We start from the raw sequence: 14,775 nt of genomic DNA, 5'->3' as shown, positions 1-14,775 counted from the left end.
CAATAAAAGTTTAACTTGCATAACCTAAATACAATACCCTCACTTACCGGTTTCACATGGTGACTTTAAAGTTTATGTTTTGTCGTGCGGAGCTGACAGACTGCATGCCCCGCTCCCGGCCGCCGCGGCGCAACGGTTGTAAGCTGGATTAGGTGGCAGTGCTCAACATCTGCGTCAACGGCCTATGCCAATACTATGATCAATCTTCCAAGCTATATGGTGACGTTCCCGTGTCGCATCTCCGTCCAGCGTGCACATTGCCATGCTCCCACCAGTTTGACTGCTTATGTGAGGACGCGCATGGTTGCCGGCCAAATTAGCCCGGATGTCTGGGACGGCGGCCAAGCTGTTGACGAGCGGAACTTGCTTATTGCAGAAATTTGTCCTCCAAATTTCGAAAACACGCGCTTTGCTAATTCCCTCTTAGGCGCTCATTGTAGCGTGTTCCGAGGTTAAAAGGCGTGGCACGACAAGCATAGGCTTATCTATATTTGGCACTCTAGCGAGGAGGTCAATACGAAGTAAACATTTGAACTCAGATCAGTTGCTTTCGTTCCCTTGTCGGTTATCTTAAATATGCCTTCAAGCACGACGAGCAAAGGTAGGCTGCACTGGCGGTCTTATTTAGCAAAGTGTTCGGCCCTTTCTTTTTCACGTTGTTCCGCAGGTATCCTAGGCCAGGGAGCCACGTCGGCTAGGGCTGAGCTCGTCTTCCCATGCCGCTACCGTGTGAGATCATCGCCGTTAAGTGCTCACCAGCTAATCAAACATCCGCATTGCCGCCAAGCTTCAATGTCAGGCCTGTAAGCGTCCGGCAGGTTCTGGCCAAAGCGCAGTGTGGTCCAGGGCTTGCACGACTCATGCACGGCTGCTGTCACCTTCCATCGCGTTTGCCCCCTTCGCATAATATGCTGTCCAACCAGATGCGGCTGGGCTTACGGGACCGGAGTGGAAAGGGATGAGGTTGAAATACAGCGCGCTGCGCTGTGCACAGGTTGCGTAGACTGTGCACCGTTTTTGCTTCTTCAGCATGCTGGCGTCCATGGGAGGGTCAAAGCCCGCCTGGATGAAGTCTTCGAGCTCCTGGAACATTTTTACAAGCCCTCGATGGATCCGCATCACACTGGCGACGGTGGTGATATTGACGACATGCATCTTTCTCGCCGTGGAAACGCGCGCGTTCGACAAGATTCCCATGCCGGCCGTCATCAGCCACAAACCCGCTGAACCCGCCAAACCCGAAGAACAGAAACCGGATCCCACACCACCGTCCTATCTCGAAGCCAACATCACTGGTACCAAGCCGGAAAAGCTAGCATACGTTACCTTTCTCACAGGTCCCAGTGAAGGCGATGACGCGCCAAAAGCCAATGCGGACAATCTGGAGGACGACAAGTACTTTCAAGCTATCCGTATCCTCCTCTGGCAGTTTCTCCACAAACCCGAGACGCGCACAAAGCATGATGTCATTGTCATGGTCACTCCCACCGTCTCTCAGTCACGACGCGACCGCCTGGAGAAGGATGGCGCCATCGTTCATGCTGTAGAATTCCTGCATACTCCCAACGACGGCTGGGTCCATCCGAAGTTGCACAGATGGGACGACGTAATGACCAAGCTGCGCGTTTGGGAGATGACCCAGTACGACCGCATCGTCGTCATGGACGGCGACTCAATGCTGCTCAAGAATCTCGACCCAGTCTTCGACGACCCTGCCGCCCAGATTCTCGCCACCAAACCGTCCAACGACACCAACCTGCCCTCGACCTACCTCCTCGCATCCAATTCCGAAGTCTGGGACTCTACCCACACGTTTCCGCCTACGCACGGCACAGGCCTCAAAAAGCCTGGCAAAATGAACGCCGGTTTCTTCATCCTCGCGCCTTCGCTCGACGTTTTCGAATACTACAAGACGCTGCTCGACACGCCCAACTCATTCGACCCCAAATATCCCGAACAAAACCTCATGAACCACGCGCATCGATGGGACGGGCCCATGCCGTGGCGGGAGCTTGCGTATACCTGGAACATCCGTTGTCCCAACGACAACGACATCGCCAACGGGCTGGTCAGCGTGCACGAGAAGTGGTGGAAGCAGCCATACATCTATAACAACGACAAGACGAAGCAGTGGTTGCAGTCGCGCCGGTGGGAGATGAAGGGGTGGTATGATGGTCTTGAAGCATCAAAGTCGACGCGTGTATGATTTCATTATGAGAGGAGAGGAGCGATGCTCCGTGCAGTTCACGATGTTTTAACGCGATAATACCCAATATCTCATTACGTTTTATTTCAAGACCAGTGTCAAGGTATTGACAATATGAACATTTCCACACTTGATTTTCGAAAGTTTTGTATTGTGCTAGGAGATGCTGCAATATGTCACATGAAAGTCACTGACAGGATTCACCATTCCCGCTACACTCACGGAGATGGCTGTTGATAAGATCAACATACGATGCCAGTCAGTGAACAAACTATAGTTGGACAGATTCCATTGCTTGATGCTAACAAAACCTAGTTGCCAAAAGAAAGAAAATGCAGTCATTGTCGAACGGTCTCGCTACTGAGCATTCTCGATGCTGAGTGCCAATTGCCGAAAGTTTGAATCTGGTCGTGCCTGTGAATGAGAACAAGTCCGCTTCAAACACTTAATATTGCCTGGCAATGCTCTGTAGTCGATCTTGAAGCGATTTCGTAGCGTCGTTGATAATGGTCAGTCGCTGCCCGTCGATCTCCGTGCCAGCCGGCACACGGGGCCTGAGTTCTGGATGCGCCAGTACCTCATCCACTGATGCCGTCAATCTGTCCCTCTTCTCTCGTTTTACATCTCGATCGAGTACGGCTTGTTCTGCCGCGTTCTTACATAGCTCCAGGACATGCTCTCCTGTTGTACCAGTCGCAATCAAATCCTGATAATCTATCAGTGTTCTTCTAGCATGTATCTCCGCCTGGGCTGCAAAAAGAGTGGCATCGTCCACATCCTGGAAGAGCTTCTTCTCGGTTTTCACTTGGTCCCGGAGGGCTGATGCGACCTTCATGTTACGCCTGCTATATGCCTCCTTTTGTTCTTCTGCCGTGCCTTTTGGTCGATCCGGATCGTCCGGATCGTCTGAAGTGGGCTTGTCAAAAGTGGGTTCATCGTAATCACCTATTCCTGCCAGCTCATCGAAAGCTGCTGAACGGAGACTGACGTCTTGTCCCACAGACTTTGTGGCAGCCTTCTCATTTACTAGGGAAGTCAACGGTGCAGTTACATCGCCTGGCTTTAAGTTCTCACGGTGTATCCTTTCGTATATCTCGAGCACTCTTTGTGTATCTGGTCTGGTAAGATATCCTCTGGGACGGATGTTTGAGGACCAATATAACGACGTACGGTAGGAGAGATCCAAGAATGACCAAGGATCCATAAAGCCCTGCTTGAGCTCCACGGGATCATGCAAGGACAGGAATTCGGGGTCATTCTCGGTAAGCCTGTCACGGTCAAAGTGTTCGTCTGCCTTGCGAAATCCAACACGACACAGTTGCTCCATTTTACTCAGGCCCTGCAGTCCCTTCGAACCACGTGATCCAATCGGAGCGAATATCCCATGCTTGGGGTGTTTCTCCAGGAGAATGTGGAAACGGCTCTTAGACACTGCTTGGCCAAATATTGTGGCTGTGATGTCATCATCTCCGACTCTGCCATTTGGGTCGGTAGTCGGTTCATGGACAGTTGCCAGCACCAAATCGCCTGGTTCAAATCTATCAATCTCCTCTTCTGTCAGTGCCCGCTCGTGCCTAGTATTTGAATCTTTGATAAGATAAATCGCCTCGGTCTCTTCGTCAGGGTATTGATCGATGATCAAACCGTCCCAACCAACTGGCAGCGCTAGGTCTAGACGCCTGTTCAATTCCGCATCGCTCCTGACGAATGTCGAATAGCTTGCGCGTCGGCGCTTTGCAGATGGTCTCATTACACCTGAGGGTCCCTGTACGTGACGTCTGTTGATATAGTTTTCCAATACGAATCTGACTGAGATAACTCTGGATGTGCGGAACAAAAATGATTCGGAGCAGCCTGCTTTGAAGGCTTGTCGCAGATACTGTGGTATACTTGTGTTCAAATTCGATGTGGATTATGGGAATATGCTTGTAGTAATCTCTCATAGCGCCTTTGCGCTCATAGGAAACAATGTTGTTTGTGAACAATGTGAGACGAACGATATAGTCGTACCGCCGCTGGCTTCAGTATTCTCCTCAACAATGTTCGCCGAACAGCCGATTGTCCGACTCTGAATGATGGATGCCAGCACAGCGGTGAAAAGTATACATGTCTTTCGTGACCCGTGGATATAAGTATAGCTCTGATAAGGTGATGACTGGTTGATAGTACTTCAACGAAGCAAAGCAGCTTAAAGATTGGGAGAGATGATGGAGAACAATGTGCAAACAATGCAAAGAGGCGCTTTGTTCGTTTTTGACCATACATCTACCAACGCCGACACTTCCGGCGCCTTCGACACAAGTGCCCTAACATGATGAATAACAACTTTCAGCAAGAAGCTCAGCCTGCAGCGGACAAGATTAAAATAACTAAAAAGCGAGAGCCTACAGTCGAACATGATCCGGAAATTGTGCGAGACAATAATGTTCCAGAACTAAGACACGGCAAACGAGCCAAACTCGACGGTGACACTGGAGTAGAGCTGCCGTCCTGTGACAGTCAGAGCAGGAGGCCTTCAGCCAACAAAAGGTTGTTATCTTTGAATGAAGGGAAGAAAACAGGTAAGACTTTGGAAACGGATGGGATTACGACAAGCAAGGATGGCGGCGGAAGTGTGGATTCACCCTTGAAAGATCTGGAGAACAGAAGCATCGGGAGCCATGCGAATACCCGGCAACTCTATGGTAATGGAGTTTCTGAAATGTTCCTGTTGAACAAGGCTGAAACTGAACCGCCGGTAATGCTAATGAAAGTTTCGTACGTCTTGGCTCAGAAGATTGAAAAGCAAGTGTTAAATGGCCGGGCATATCGGCGCGCGAAAGATGCATCATTGTTAGAGGTCGATAGGGCGCTCAGGAATAACAAAATTCTTGGAGACTGTGTTCTAGAACGCATGCGAGATATGTTGAAGCTCAAGGGAGACCGAAAACCGACCCCCGAGGAAAATAAGGTCGTCAAGCGCATGCGACAGGAGGTCTACACACTTGACAAAGCAAAGGAGACGTTCGAGGCAGAGAAAGCAAGGTTGATGCGAGATATCGAACTTACTCGCGAAGCCTGGGAATGTGCTGTATCATCAGTGGAGGATACTTTCCAGTATGTTTTTGTGCAATGCGGGCTTTTAGACGAGCCAGCCCCAGGAAAGGGCCAGCGTGATATGGAAGGCGCGCATGAAGGATCAATGGAGAACAACAGAGCCTACATCAAATTGGAGGAGAAGAAAGCACGCCGGAAGCTGCGTGAAGCTCAAAAACAGCACGAGCAGCACCGAGACACCTTTCGACGAGGGCTCGCGGCGTATGTCGCCGGTGTCGTCGACCGACCGAATGCATCCAAGCACCTTTTGGAGGAAGAGTTCAGCCGTGATCATGTTCGGACTTGCTATGAGCTTGCTGGACTAGTAAAACGTGCAGAAGCGGCACATGAAGCTCAATTGGCTGCTGCTGCAGAGGCGTATGTCTCTATCGTAGGCTCAGATGACGACATGAGTCCAAACATGCCATACGATCTGAAGGAGTACGCGGAAGTCAAGATTGCGAATCTTGATCACGAAGCCGTCGAGGCTTGGAATAAAGGCGTCGATGATAACGCTCAACCCAATCTGAAGCCTGCAGGATATGTGTTGCACATGGCAGAAAAGTGGAAGCGGGCACTGGAGGCCGATGGCGATGTCTCGAGCTCAGAGGACGAGTCGATGTGGGATGCTGGCATTGAGGCTTGTCGAGATGCATCGACAGTACACAACTCCATGGCGCAGCCGGTAACGCGGAAGTCGAAGAAGGCAGATCAATACCTCAGCGTCAGCGAACGCGCGGAAGGGGACAGACTGCGGCGGATCGAAGATTAGATGCAAAAGACGAGACCTATCGAATCGTGACTATCATGTTGTTAGCGATATGAACTGGGATGTGTATGTTTTAGCGATTTAGTTGCGCGTCTGCAGCAACAGAGCTGACGCGGACGAGCGCGTCGTACGACTTGAATGACGACATGCCAAGACTCTATGATAGATACGGTTAGTGCCTTGGTAGGCGTCATACTACTACCTGGATGCCAAACTTCTATTCCGATCGCAACCTCCTTGGCACAACGCTCTCTCCAGGTCACTTGGCTTTTGAATCTCGACTACACTCTCAGCACAAGTGATGCCCCTACGCTGATCCCACATGTCCGCACCTTGTATCGCGTGAACCATATCACAAGTCTTGTAAGGTGAGTGAGGGGCCTCCTTTACGGCATGTTTCGGGTCACCGCTTTTGCGCATCTGGAAGGTACTTCCATGTATGTCTCCATCAAGGCAAGGACAGTATATTTGCGCGTGAAGCGCCCGCACTTTTGGGTAACAGCTACGACACTCGAAGCTCTTCATATTAAAGGCTCATCCTAAGCCCAGTGGTTTGCAGACAACAACAATCTCAGCCTGTCATTTTCCCGTCAACATCGCCGCCCTGAGCTTCATAGAAGTCTTGCGTCACCAGATCCAATGGATCAGTGCTGGTGTCTCTCTTATGGTAAAGCTGCCTCGACACATGGCCAGTAAGATACTCATCAAAGTCTCGCATGCATAGCGATGCAATGATCGCCAGACCTCCGATAGCTACAGCGAAGTAGTATACATAGGCGTATGACTTGGAGTAAGCATCGCTAATAGCTATATTAGTGGTGTGAAGCAGGTCCGGTGTCATACCATCAATCTCGACAAGGGCTGTTTGGTTGGCTGTCGCTGCAGCTGTCATCAGCGCGTTCAAGGAGCTTTCTGGTAGTCCGTCCGCTAGAACACGTTGCGGTACTATTGATGCGAGATAGCCTGGCACCTTGTTCGTATAGACTGCAATAAAGGCAGCAGTGAAGATGGAACCGAAAATGGTGCGGGACGCCGAGATGACAGCTGAGGTCTGTTAGCAAGCACCGCATATTTCATATGGAAAGGAAAGACTCACAAAACGCCACTCCCAGATCTTGGTCGGAGACCACATACTGTACAACGATTGCCGCTATGACTTCGCCCCACCCAATGGTCCAGCCTGCAAGAAACGAGAAAGCGATCGCGCGTGCTTTGTTTTCTACTGTAATGCTGGCCATCGCACCAAGAAAAGCGGTCATCCAAATTGAGGAGATCAGGATCTGGTACCTGATGTGACCGATCCACGACATGGGTGGTCCGAGAATGACTATACCACCGCAAAGACCGAATGCCGCTGTTGTTGAAAGCCACGCGGTCTCTTCCCACGAGCTCACGGTCGAGCCGAAGATGTAGACAACCTGTTGTGGCCACATAACAAAGAGCGCAATGTTGATGACGCCGTATGTTGCTGAGATGACCTCCAAACAGGTAAAACCACGTATGTCCCGGAAGAAGTGCATGGGAATGATCGGTTGTGGTGGCGGCAAGAAAACTTCGTACAGGATAAATGCGACGATGGCTATAGCACCTGAGAGCAACAGACCAAGAATTCTTGGAGAAGACCAGGGCTGCGCCGGACCGCCCCATGATATACCAAGTAGGAAGAGAGCCAAACCAGCGACCAAGAGAACAACGCCCATCCAGTCAACCTTTCCAAGCTCCGCGAGTTTGCTGGACTTTTTCCCATGGAGCTGGGTATACGAAGGTGGGTGGTAAAAGAAGAACCATAGGGTAGCGCCAGGCACTGTACACGATCGTTAGTACGCTTTAATGATGCATGTAAAAGCGACTCGCCCATCATGATGATGTATATGTAGAAGATCCACCTCCAATCGGCTACCTGAACCAGCCGCAGACCAATATATGCCCCAAACCCCGTTGCGATAACATTGGGTATGACGACTAGAGCAGTACCAACATACTTATGTTTGTTGCTGACTAGCTCACCAGCTAAGAGTCGATAAGCCGCTGGTACACCGGATGCGATACCCATGATGACTTCGGCTCCGATCAACGTCTCGATAGACTGCACTGTCGCTGCAACGATGCCACCAACGATTGCAAGCACGCAGGAACCCAGAGCAAAATTGCGACGGCCAAAGCGATCACTAAGCCGACCGAACAGCAAGAGCGAAATGGGTTGCGACACAGTCCATACTGTGCTTACGAGGGCGATGTTGGCGCTGGGTCCGATATCTGCGTTGACTGAGGAGACCGCAGCAGCCAGGGCTTGAAACTGAAAGTACGTTGCAAGAACAACAATGCCTGTTCCCAAAAATGACCCTACAATTCTGGGACTTAGGAAATAGCCACATTTGAGCTTGGTGACATCGGTTGAAAGTGCTTTGGATCGTAGGTTGTCTGCTTGTTCGGGGTTGAGGGAAGTAAGAGGAGTGTGAGTCTCTGGGATGCCCTTCTCGGAGACGGTATCTGATGGACTGTCGTTGAATCCCAAGTTAGGCATTGTGTTTGACAACACCAAAACCGCGAAAACTTAGAAAGAGTGTGCGAAAAGCTGAGTTGAAGATGACAGCCAATATGAATGTCCTAGGGGGGATATATCAGCCAGACAAGAGCTGGTAACTCGATTCATGCCAAGAGATATACATCCCTGGAGATACGATCGAACCTTTGTCGGTCTCTGAATCGGCTTCTGGTTCGCCACTTTGTGACTGGATGCAGTAGCGCACGCACGTTATTCAAATTGACCTCGGGTGTAAGTCAATCCGCAACGGCGGTGGCCAGCATACCAACGCCGATCTCTGAACCTATCCGGACTGGACTGTGGAGGCCGTAGGTCACGGAAAGGCACAAGGCCGACGTGAGCCTCAACACACTGATGCAGGATTGACGGTGAGGGTGTCCGTCCAATGATCAGTGATGGCCAATGTCCGCCAGGGTCACAATGCCTGTGCCGGACAAGGGTGTGACGCATGTCGCTACACGACTGCTGAGCGTCTGTACTAACCACGAGAATGGGTAATTGGCTATGCGTCGATAACAGGGGTCTTGTTGCATACCAAGCCACGGGTCCCCATTCGATACAGACGTATGCACGAGATCCAAGAAGCCAGCCATCGAAAGGAGTGAAAGGAAAGGCCGGGCAAACATGCGGAGCTAGAACTAGTTCACTCCATGCGTATTCTACAGTAGTGTTTTCTCTCAATCGTGTACAGCTTGGTACCATACTTCAGCATAACGACAAAACCTCAAGCCTCTCCTTTGTAACAACAGATCAGCCGTTCCCTTTGAACTTCTCCAGTCTTCCCACAACCTATATACCTTCACTAAAACGCTTTATGAGCCTTTCCTACTCTGGTAGCTGACCTCATACTCATGATCGATCTGGATACTGTGCGCATTTGGCCGTAAATCAGTGCTCATAATGTTTCGCGTAGACCTGTCGTCTTCTCCCAGGGATGAATCACCGTCTAAGTCTTCTTCACCTCTGTTTATCTTGTCATTCGTCTTCATGCCGCTCAGTCTCTTTGATAAGATTGTGGGCTTTTTATTCCGAATACCCTCTTCGAGCTCCATATATCGCTCGCCAGACGCTTGATCACCAGTACGTTTCTTGCTCCCGCTGCGCAAGGCGGAGCCAATATCGAGCATTTTCTCGAGGAGTGGACGCAAAGCCGAAAGGTTGGCAAGAACCACTCCAAGGCCTAACTCTGCATGTGCCCACGCCGCTACTGGCATAGCGTAATAGAGGAAGTCCGTCGTCGCACTGAGGTTAAGCGTTACGGTGAGGCGAACGATAGCTGCAGTTGACGCGAATATGCCGAGGCCGAGGAGTGCGATGATAAAAATCTTGACGCGGAATTCGATCTGGACGTTCCAGAGTAGCGGAATAGGACTACGACATGATGAGTCAACGGAGCTAAATGAGTCGCAAATGAACTTACATGATGGCGCAGAACCAGTCCGAGAAGATGGAAACTGCTGAGAGGGCAAAACTAAACCCAGTGATGTTGCTTTGAGCTTTACAAGAGCCACCTTCGACCGCCCTCCAATTCATCGCAATAGGCGTGCAATGAAAGAACTCATATATGGTTGTTGAAGCCATAACAGCAGCGACTGCGGCCATGATGGCGTATACCGACCATTCATACGCCCTCTTGCCATTCGCTATGCGGAGCAAGGTAAAGCAAATGGCCCATTTCACGGGGATGGCGGCCAGACAGAACATGGTTTGCATGATGAACCACCACTGTCAATTGTCAGTATGGCAACCAAAGCAGATCTCTCACATCACTTACGAACATTGCTGTTTGTCTTTCCTCTGCAGTGAGCTCGTTGTCCTTCTTTCCACCTCCTGTGAAAGCGATCCCGAGCATGCCCGTTGTCGATACAATGAAGAGTGGCTGCGGAATGTAAATACTCGTGGTGTCTCATCTGAATGGTCGTCGACTCACAATTGCTACCACCATAGACCAGTCATCTGGCCCCCATGCTTTTCGCGAAAGTCTGACATGAAAACGAAGAGCCCAAGTTATGATATCGAACGGTAAGAGAATGAGAACAGCTAATGCCAACGAAGGAGACGTAGGACTAGGCATGGTGCTTTGTGTATTCTCGTGTTCTACTCCAAGGTTGCTTTATGTCTGTGATGCCTGGCAACGCCCCCTTCCCTGGATCTTTGAGCGTACGGTGCCCTCATTGATCCCAATGGCGAAATCTTTCTTGGGATTTACACACATCTCCCTCGCAACCTGAGACAAGATGGCACGTTCGAACCCAACGTTGGGTATCTCTCTTGCTGAAGCAACGACCCAGTCGCGGTCATTTTCTCCCCAAAGCAGTCCCTCGCAGGAACATCCTAGACTTACGAAGGTTCTGCGCTGTTAAGCACACTCGCCTATGCTACCGATGATGAGGTGACAAGGTCGCGTAATCGAGGCTGGTAATGAAGCCCGAGTTCCGTACGTGGCATGCGAGGATGTGGCATGGTACCTAATGATACTTCCGGGTCCAGGCGCAGATGTTACCCCCACGCTGCTCTGCCGATCCTAGGGTGAGGCTACTAAGCGATCACAGGTATCGCCACTATAATACGAACAACAGCCAGCGATACAGCATGCTGTATAGACTCACAAGAAACCGGGCGGGGGGTGGAACTTGGTGGGAGAGAAGACAAGTTGTCACGTTGAGGAAGGTTTGGGGAGAACCCACCCGGGCGTCGGCCGCGGGGAAGACGGGAGAGCGGCCAAAACGGGATGTGGCGGATCATCCCTGCAAAACTGCCCGCTGCCGGCACATTGCATACCATGCAAGCACAACCACAATTGGTATGGAGAGACATTGGTTGCGAAAGCTCAAATGTTCTAGACAGATCCTTATTCGCAAAGCTAAGCGGCACGGCGCATGCGTGATGCCTCAACGACTCCGCCATGTTTGCGACGATACCTCCTAAACCTTCGGGAGATTCATTCACTGCGCCGTCAAGCCACCATCCACATTCAATACTTGCCCCGTAACCCATTGAGCATCATCGCTTGCAAGATACACGGCGGCCCTCGCATGATCTGTGGGGTGCCCAAAGCTGCCGCGAGGAATCGAGGCCTTGACTGCGTCCGCCGCGGAGGACAAGGCCCCACCAAGTGCATCATCAAGCATGGCCGTTTGAGAAACTGATGGCGAGTGTCAGGGCGACCATTATGATGCTGAAAGGGTCGACTTACATCCAGGAGCGATACAATTGGCTACAATGCCTTCTTTCGCGACATCCAGTGCGATGGTCCTCGTCATAGCTGCAACGGCACCCTTGGACGCTGTGTACCCAGCTGTAAAACGTAAGCCAGATGCAAAAAACAATTCACTCGCTTGTTAGTGCGTGGAATAACTTACTGAGTCCCTGCATCCCGATGTTGGAGACCATAGAAGCGAGGTTGACAATCCAGCCGCGCATACCGTTGGAGCCTGGCTCTTGTACCTTGAACTGGCGAACGGCATACTTGCAACCAAGAAAAACGCCTCGGGTATTAATCCGCATGTGTGCGTCGAACATGTCTTCGTCGACCTGGTCGATGGGCAGCGGGTTGCTGGCCTCAGCGCAAATGCCCGCGTTATTCACCACACTGTAGGTGTTCATATCAGTCAATGACCTCGAAATCGGTGACTAAAATTCGGGTGCATACGTACATATCGAGCCGCCCATATGTCTTGACAGCTTTCGCGATGAGTGCTTCCCAGCTAGCGGCTATACTGACATCCGTCTCAACAAAGATCGCTAGTCCGCCTTTGCTGACGATCCATTCATGCGTAGTGATGCTTTCGCCTTTCCCGGTTGGCTTGAGATCAGCGCATACAATCAGTGCACCCTCAATGAAGAACTGGTGACAGATCTCTCGGCCAATGCCCTGGGATGAGCCAGTGACGATGGCAACGCGATTGTGTAGCCGCATGACGGGAGACTGAATCAAATGACTGATCTGAAGGATGTAGAATGAGTTGCCGTGGGATTTCGAAACGCCAAAAAGCTGGAATGAACCTTTGATTGAGTTACAGTACTTCCCCACTAGTCTGGCCAAGCCTGTGAACCCAAGGCTGGATCACGCCCATGTTCTCCCACATCCGCGAAGGATCAGAGTCCTTGCCAAGTGTTTGATGTGCCACATGCAGCATCCAAGGTATATTAGAACCAACCTATTGGGTTTTATGCAAGATTTGCTGGCACTTGTGTACATATTAGCATTCAGATGTCGCGTTTAGATGGGGATGTGTCAACTCAGCCACCATTTACACAATGACAAGACCCTTGGAGAACAAACTCGTAATAATCACCGGTGCATCGCGGGGTATGTATCATGAATGTCCTTTATATAGCGACCCAGAGACGGATTTAACAAGCTATGAAAAGGTTTTGGCGCCGCCTTAGTACGTCATCTGGCTTCCAAAGGAGCAAATATCGTCATCAACTACGCCTCAGAGTCCTCTAGTGCGCTCGCGGCTACTCTAGCCCAAGAGATAGAACAACAGCATTCTGTCCGGGCGTTACCAGCAAGGGTCGACATCACTACGCCCAACGGACCCAATCAGCTCATCGACGCGGTGAAATCGGCTTTCGGCAACGACGATGGGTTTCAAATTGACATATTGGTAAACAACGCGGGTATCGTTAATCCAGCACCAATGGGCTCCATTGCCTTGTCAGACTTCGATGCAACCTTCTCATTGAACGCGCGGGCACCACTATTTGTTTTACAGGCTGCCCTACCATATTTGCCCCATGACAGATCAGGCCGTGTGATCAACGTCTCCAGTATAACAACCTCAATGGGTTTCTGGTGGCAGTCCTGCTACGCTGGTACCAAAGGCGCGCTCGAAGCAATGACACGTGTATGGGCGCGAGAGCTCGCCGAACGCTGCACAGTCAACTCCATTAATCCAGGTGCAATGGCTACCGGGATGTATACGGGTCTACCGAAGGAGATGTTGGAGCGGGTCTGGTCGCTTAACTACATGGCACCACTGGCTGCGACGAGAGAGGGTGTCGACTCGGAGGAGACTATTGCTGCAGCGAAGGATATGGGTGGTCGGCCAGCGTATTTAGATGAGGTCGCAGGGGTCGTTGGCTTATTGTGTATGCCTGAGGCTGGATGGATCACGGGACAAGTGATCGGTACTAATGGTGGCGGTGTCATGACCAAAGGATAGACGTACTGGTTGTAGCTTAATCATCAAGATCGTCTACGGCGAACATCCATGAAACGACGACTAGCTAGAGCGATCTGATGTTGTCAATAATCTCTATCAAGGCCAATCTATTGTGAGAATGAGCCACCTTAGGGTTAGAGTAGGAGAGTGTGACCTATAATCAGTCGAGGATGTAAGCCATGATGGTAGATCACGGTTCGAGGATGTGTACACTGTGTATTTCCCCATTGAACTGTCTAGCTCTTCCGCCGAATGAAAATAGTTCACTATATTAACATGAAGTGTTAGAGACCAGACGTTGGCCATAAGCCGTGAGATTCGCAATTAAATTGCGGTGTAGTAGCATGCAAAGTAACCTCGAAGTCTATACGTGATAGCTCTAGTGATACCCAGAGGCGTAGAGCAAGGCCAAACCTGTAACGTATAGGACACAGCTTGGCTAGAAGGGCACTAAGGTCCTAACATAATTGCTTCTCTTGTTATCTCTATAGAGGAGGAACTTACTCTTAACCTGCGCTTCGCGCGTAAGAAGACTAGTAAGAATTATTATTATTACTTCCCCTAGTATACTATTAGAATATAGAGCTATCCCCCACTATTCTCTTATAGTGTAAAGTAAATACTATTACCTATAACTACCCCTTATATATAATTCTTCTCTCTTATAGGGTAAATAGTCTAGGGATAGCTCCCTTAACGCAATCTACTACCTAAGCTAGGGCGGGGAGCTAAAGTTCTAGCCTTTTAAGCCTAACATAAACACCGCGTAGCGAATACGCGCCGCTAGTAGAAAACGCACTTATAACGCTAGAGGAGCGCATTACAGCTATTAAGAAATAATAGGATAAACTACTTACCCTCTAATAGCTACGCGAGCTAGAAGACAAAGTCGTATAGCTAAAGGAAATAGGATAAGGTATACCCTAAGCGGAAGTAAGCTATATTACCCTTAGCACTAAGGATCCTATTACGCGCACCTAACGTACACCTAAACCTATAGGCGCTACGC

The 14,775-nt window shown here is 50.4% G+C and overlaps 7 protein-coding genes across 7 annotated transcripts; 3 read left to right on the top strand and 4 right to left on the bottom strand.

Moving 5' to 3' along the window:
* Positions 1–914: 914 nt before the first annotated feature.
* On the top strand, positions 915–2,334 carry ACET3X_001909 (uncharacterized protein). Its single transcript, XM_069447253.1, has one exon. The coding sequence runs from the start codon at positions 1,031–1,033 to the stop codon at positions 2,204–2,206; it is 1,176 nt and encodes a 391-aa protein (XP_069312151.1). The 5' UTR covers positions 915–1,030; the 3' UTR covers positions 2,207–2,334.
* A 317-nt stretch (positions 2,335–2,651) lies between these two features.
* On the bottom strand, positions 2,652–3,956 carry ACET3X_001908 (uncharacterized protein; the record flags this gene model as incomplete). The annotated part of the gene is made up of 2 exons (XM_069447252.1): positions 2,652–3,232; positions 3,377–3,956. The coding sequence occupies 2 exons, from the start codon at positions 3,954–3,956 to the stop codon at positions 2,652–2,654; spliced, it is 1,161 nt and encodes a 386-aa protein (XP_069312150.1).
* A 1,143-nt stretch (positions 3,957–5,099) lies between these two features.
* ACET3X_001907 (uncharacterized protein) lies at positions 5,100–6,053 on the top strand (the record flags this gene model as incomplete). Its single annotated transcript, XM_069447251.1, has 1 exon — positions 5,100–6,053. The coding sequence occupies one exon, from the start codon at positions 5,100–5,102 to the stop codon at positions 6,051–6,053; it is 954 nt and encodes a 317-aa protein (XP_069312149.1).
* Positions 6,054–6,621: 568 nt separating this feature from the next.
* On the bottom strand, positions 6,622–8,574 carry ACET3X_001906 (uncharacterized protein; the record flags this gene model as incomplete). The annotated part of the gene is made up of 3 exons (XM_069447250.1): positions 6,622–7,094; positions 7,147–7,854; positions 8,058–8,574. The coding sequence occupies 3 exons, from the start codon at positions 8,572–8,574 to the stop codon at positions 6,622–6,624; spliced, it is 1,698 nt and encodes a 565-aa protein (XP_069312148.1).
* An 833-nt stretch (positions 8,575–9,407) lies between these two features.
* On the bottom strand, positions 9,408–10,669 carry ACET3X_001905 (uncharacterized protein; the record flags this gene model as incomplete). The annotated part of the gene is made up of 4 exons (XM_069447248.1): positions 9,408–9,966; positions 10,016–10,320; positions 10,370–10,474; positions 10,526–10,669. 4 exons carry the CDS (start codon positions 10,667–10,669, stop codon positions 9,408–9,410), a joined length of 1,113 nt encoding a protein of 370 aa, XP_069312147.1.
* A 755-nt stretch (positions 10,670–11,424) lies between these two features.
* ACET3X_001904 (uncharacterized protein) lies at positions 11,425–12,560 on the bottom strand. Its single transcript, XM_069447247.1, has 4 exons — positions 12,252–12,560; positions 11,958–12,187; positions 11,792–11,893; positions 11,425–11,740 (listed from the first exon to the last, which is right to left on the bottom strand). The coding sequence occupies exons 1-4, from the start codon at positions 12,512–12,514 to the stop codon at positions 11,541–11,543; spliced, it is 795 nt and encodes a 264-aa protein (XP_069312146.1). The 5' UTR covers positions 12,515–12,560; the 3' UTR covers positions 11,425–11,540.
* Positions 12,561–12,855: 295 nt separating this feature from the next.
* ACET3X_001903 (uncharacterized protein) lies at positions 12,856–13,766 on the top strand (the record flags this gene model as incomplete). The annotated part of the gene is made up of 2 exons (XM_069447246.1): positions 12,856–12,907; positions 12,970–13,766. The coding sequence occupies 2 exons, from the start codon at positions 12,856–12,858 to the stop codon at positions 13,764–13,766; spliced, it is 849 nt and encodes a 282-aa protein (XP_069312145.1).
* Positions 13,767–14,775: the final 1,009 nt, after the last annotated feature.

Source organism: Alternaria dauci, chromosome 1 (assembly GCF_042100115.1).
Source record: "Alternaria dauci strain A2016 chromosome 1, whole genome shotgun sequence".
NCBI classification, from domain to species: domain Eukaryota; kingdom Fungi; phylum Ascomycota; class Dothideomycetes; order Pleosporales; family Pleosporaceae; genus Alternaria; species Alternaria dauci.
The sequence above is the reverse complement of the archived record's forward strand: the minus strand, read 5'-3'. Positions and strand labels throughout refer to the sequence as shown.

Coding starts and splice junctions, on each gene's coding strand:
- ACET3X_001909 (XM_069447253.1), top strand. CDS start 1,031: ATGCTGGCGTCCATGGGAGGGTCAAAGCCCGCCTGGATGAAGTCTTCG.
- ACET3X_001904 (XM_069447247.1), bottom strand. CDS start 12,514: ATGCGGCTACACAATCGCGTTGCCATCGTCACTGGCTCATCCCAGGGC. Junction 12,188..12,251: donor ACATATGGGCGGCTCGATAT/GTACGTATGCAC, acceptor GAACACCTACAG/TGTGGTGAATAACGCGGGCA. Junction 11,894..11,957: donor CATCGGGATGCAGGGACTCA/GTAAGTTATTCC, acceptor TACGTTTTACAG/CTGGGTACACAGCGTCCAAG.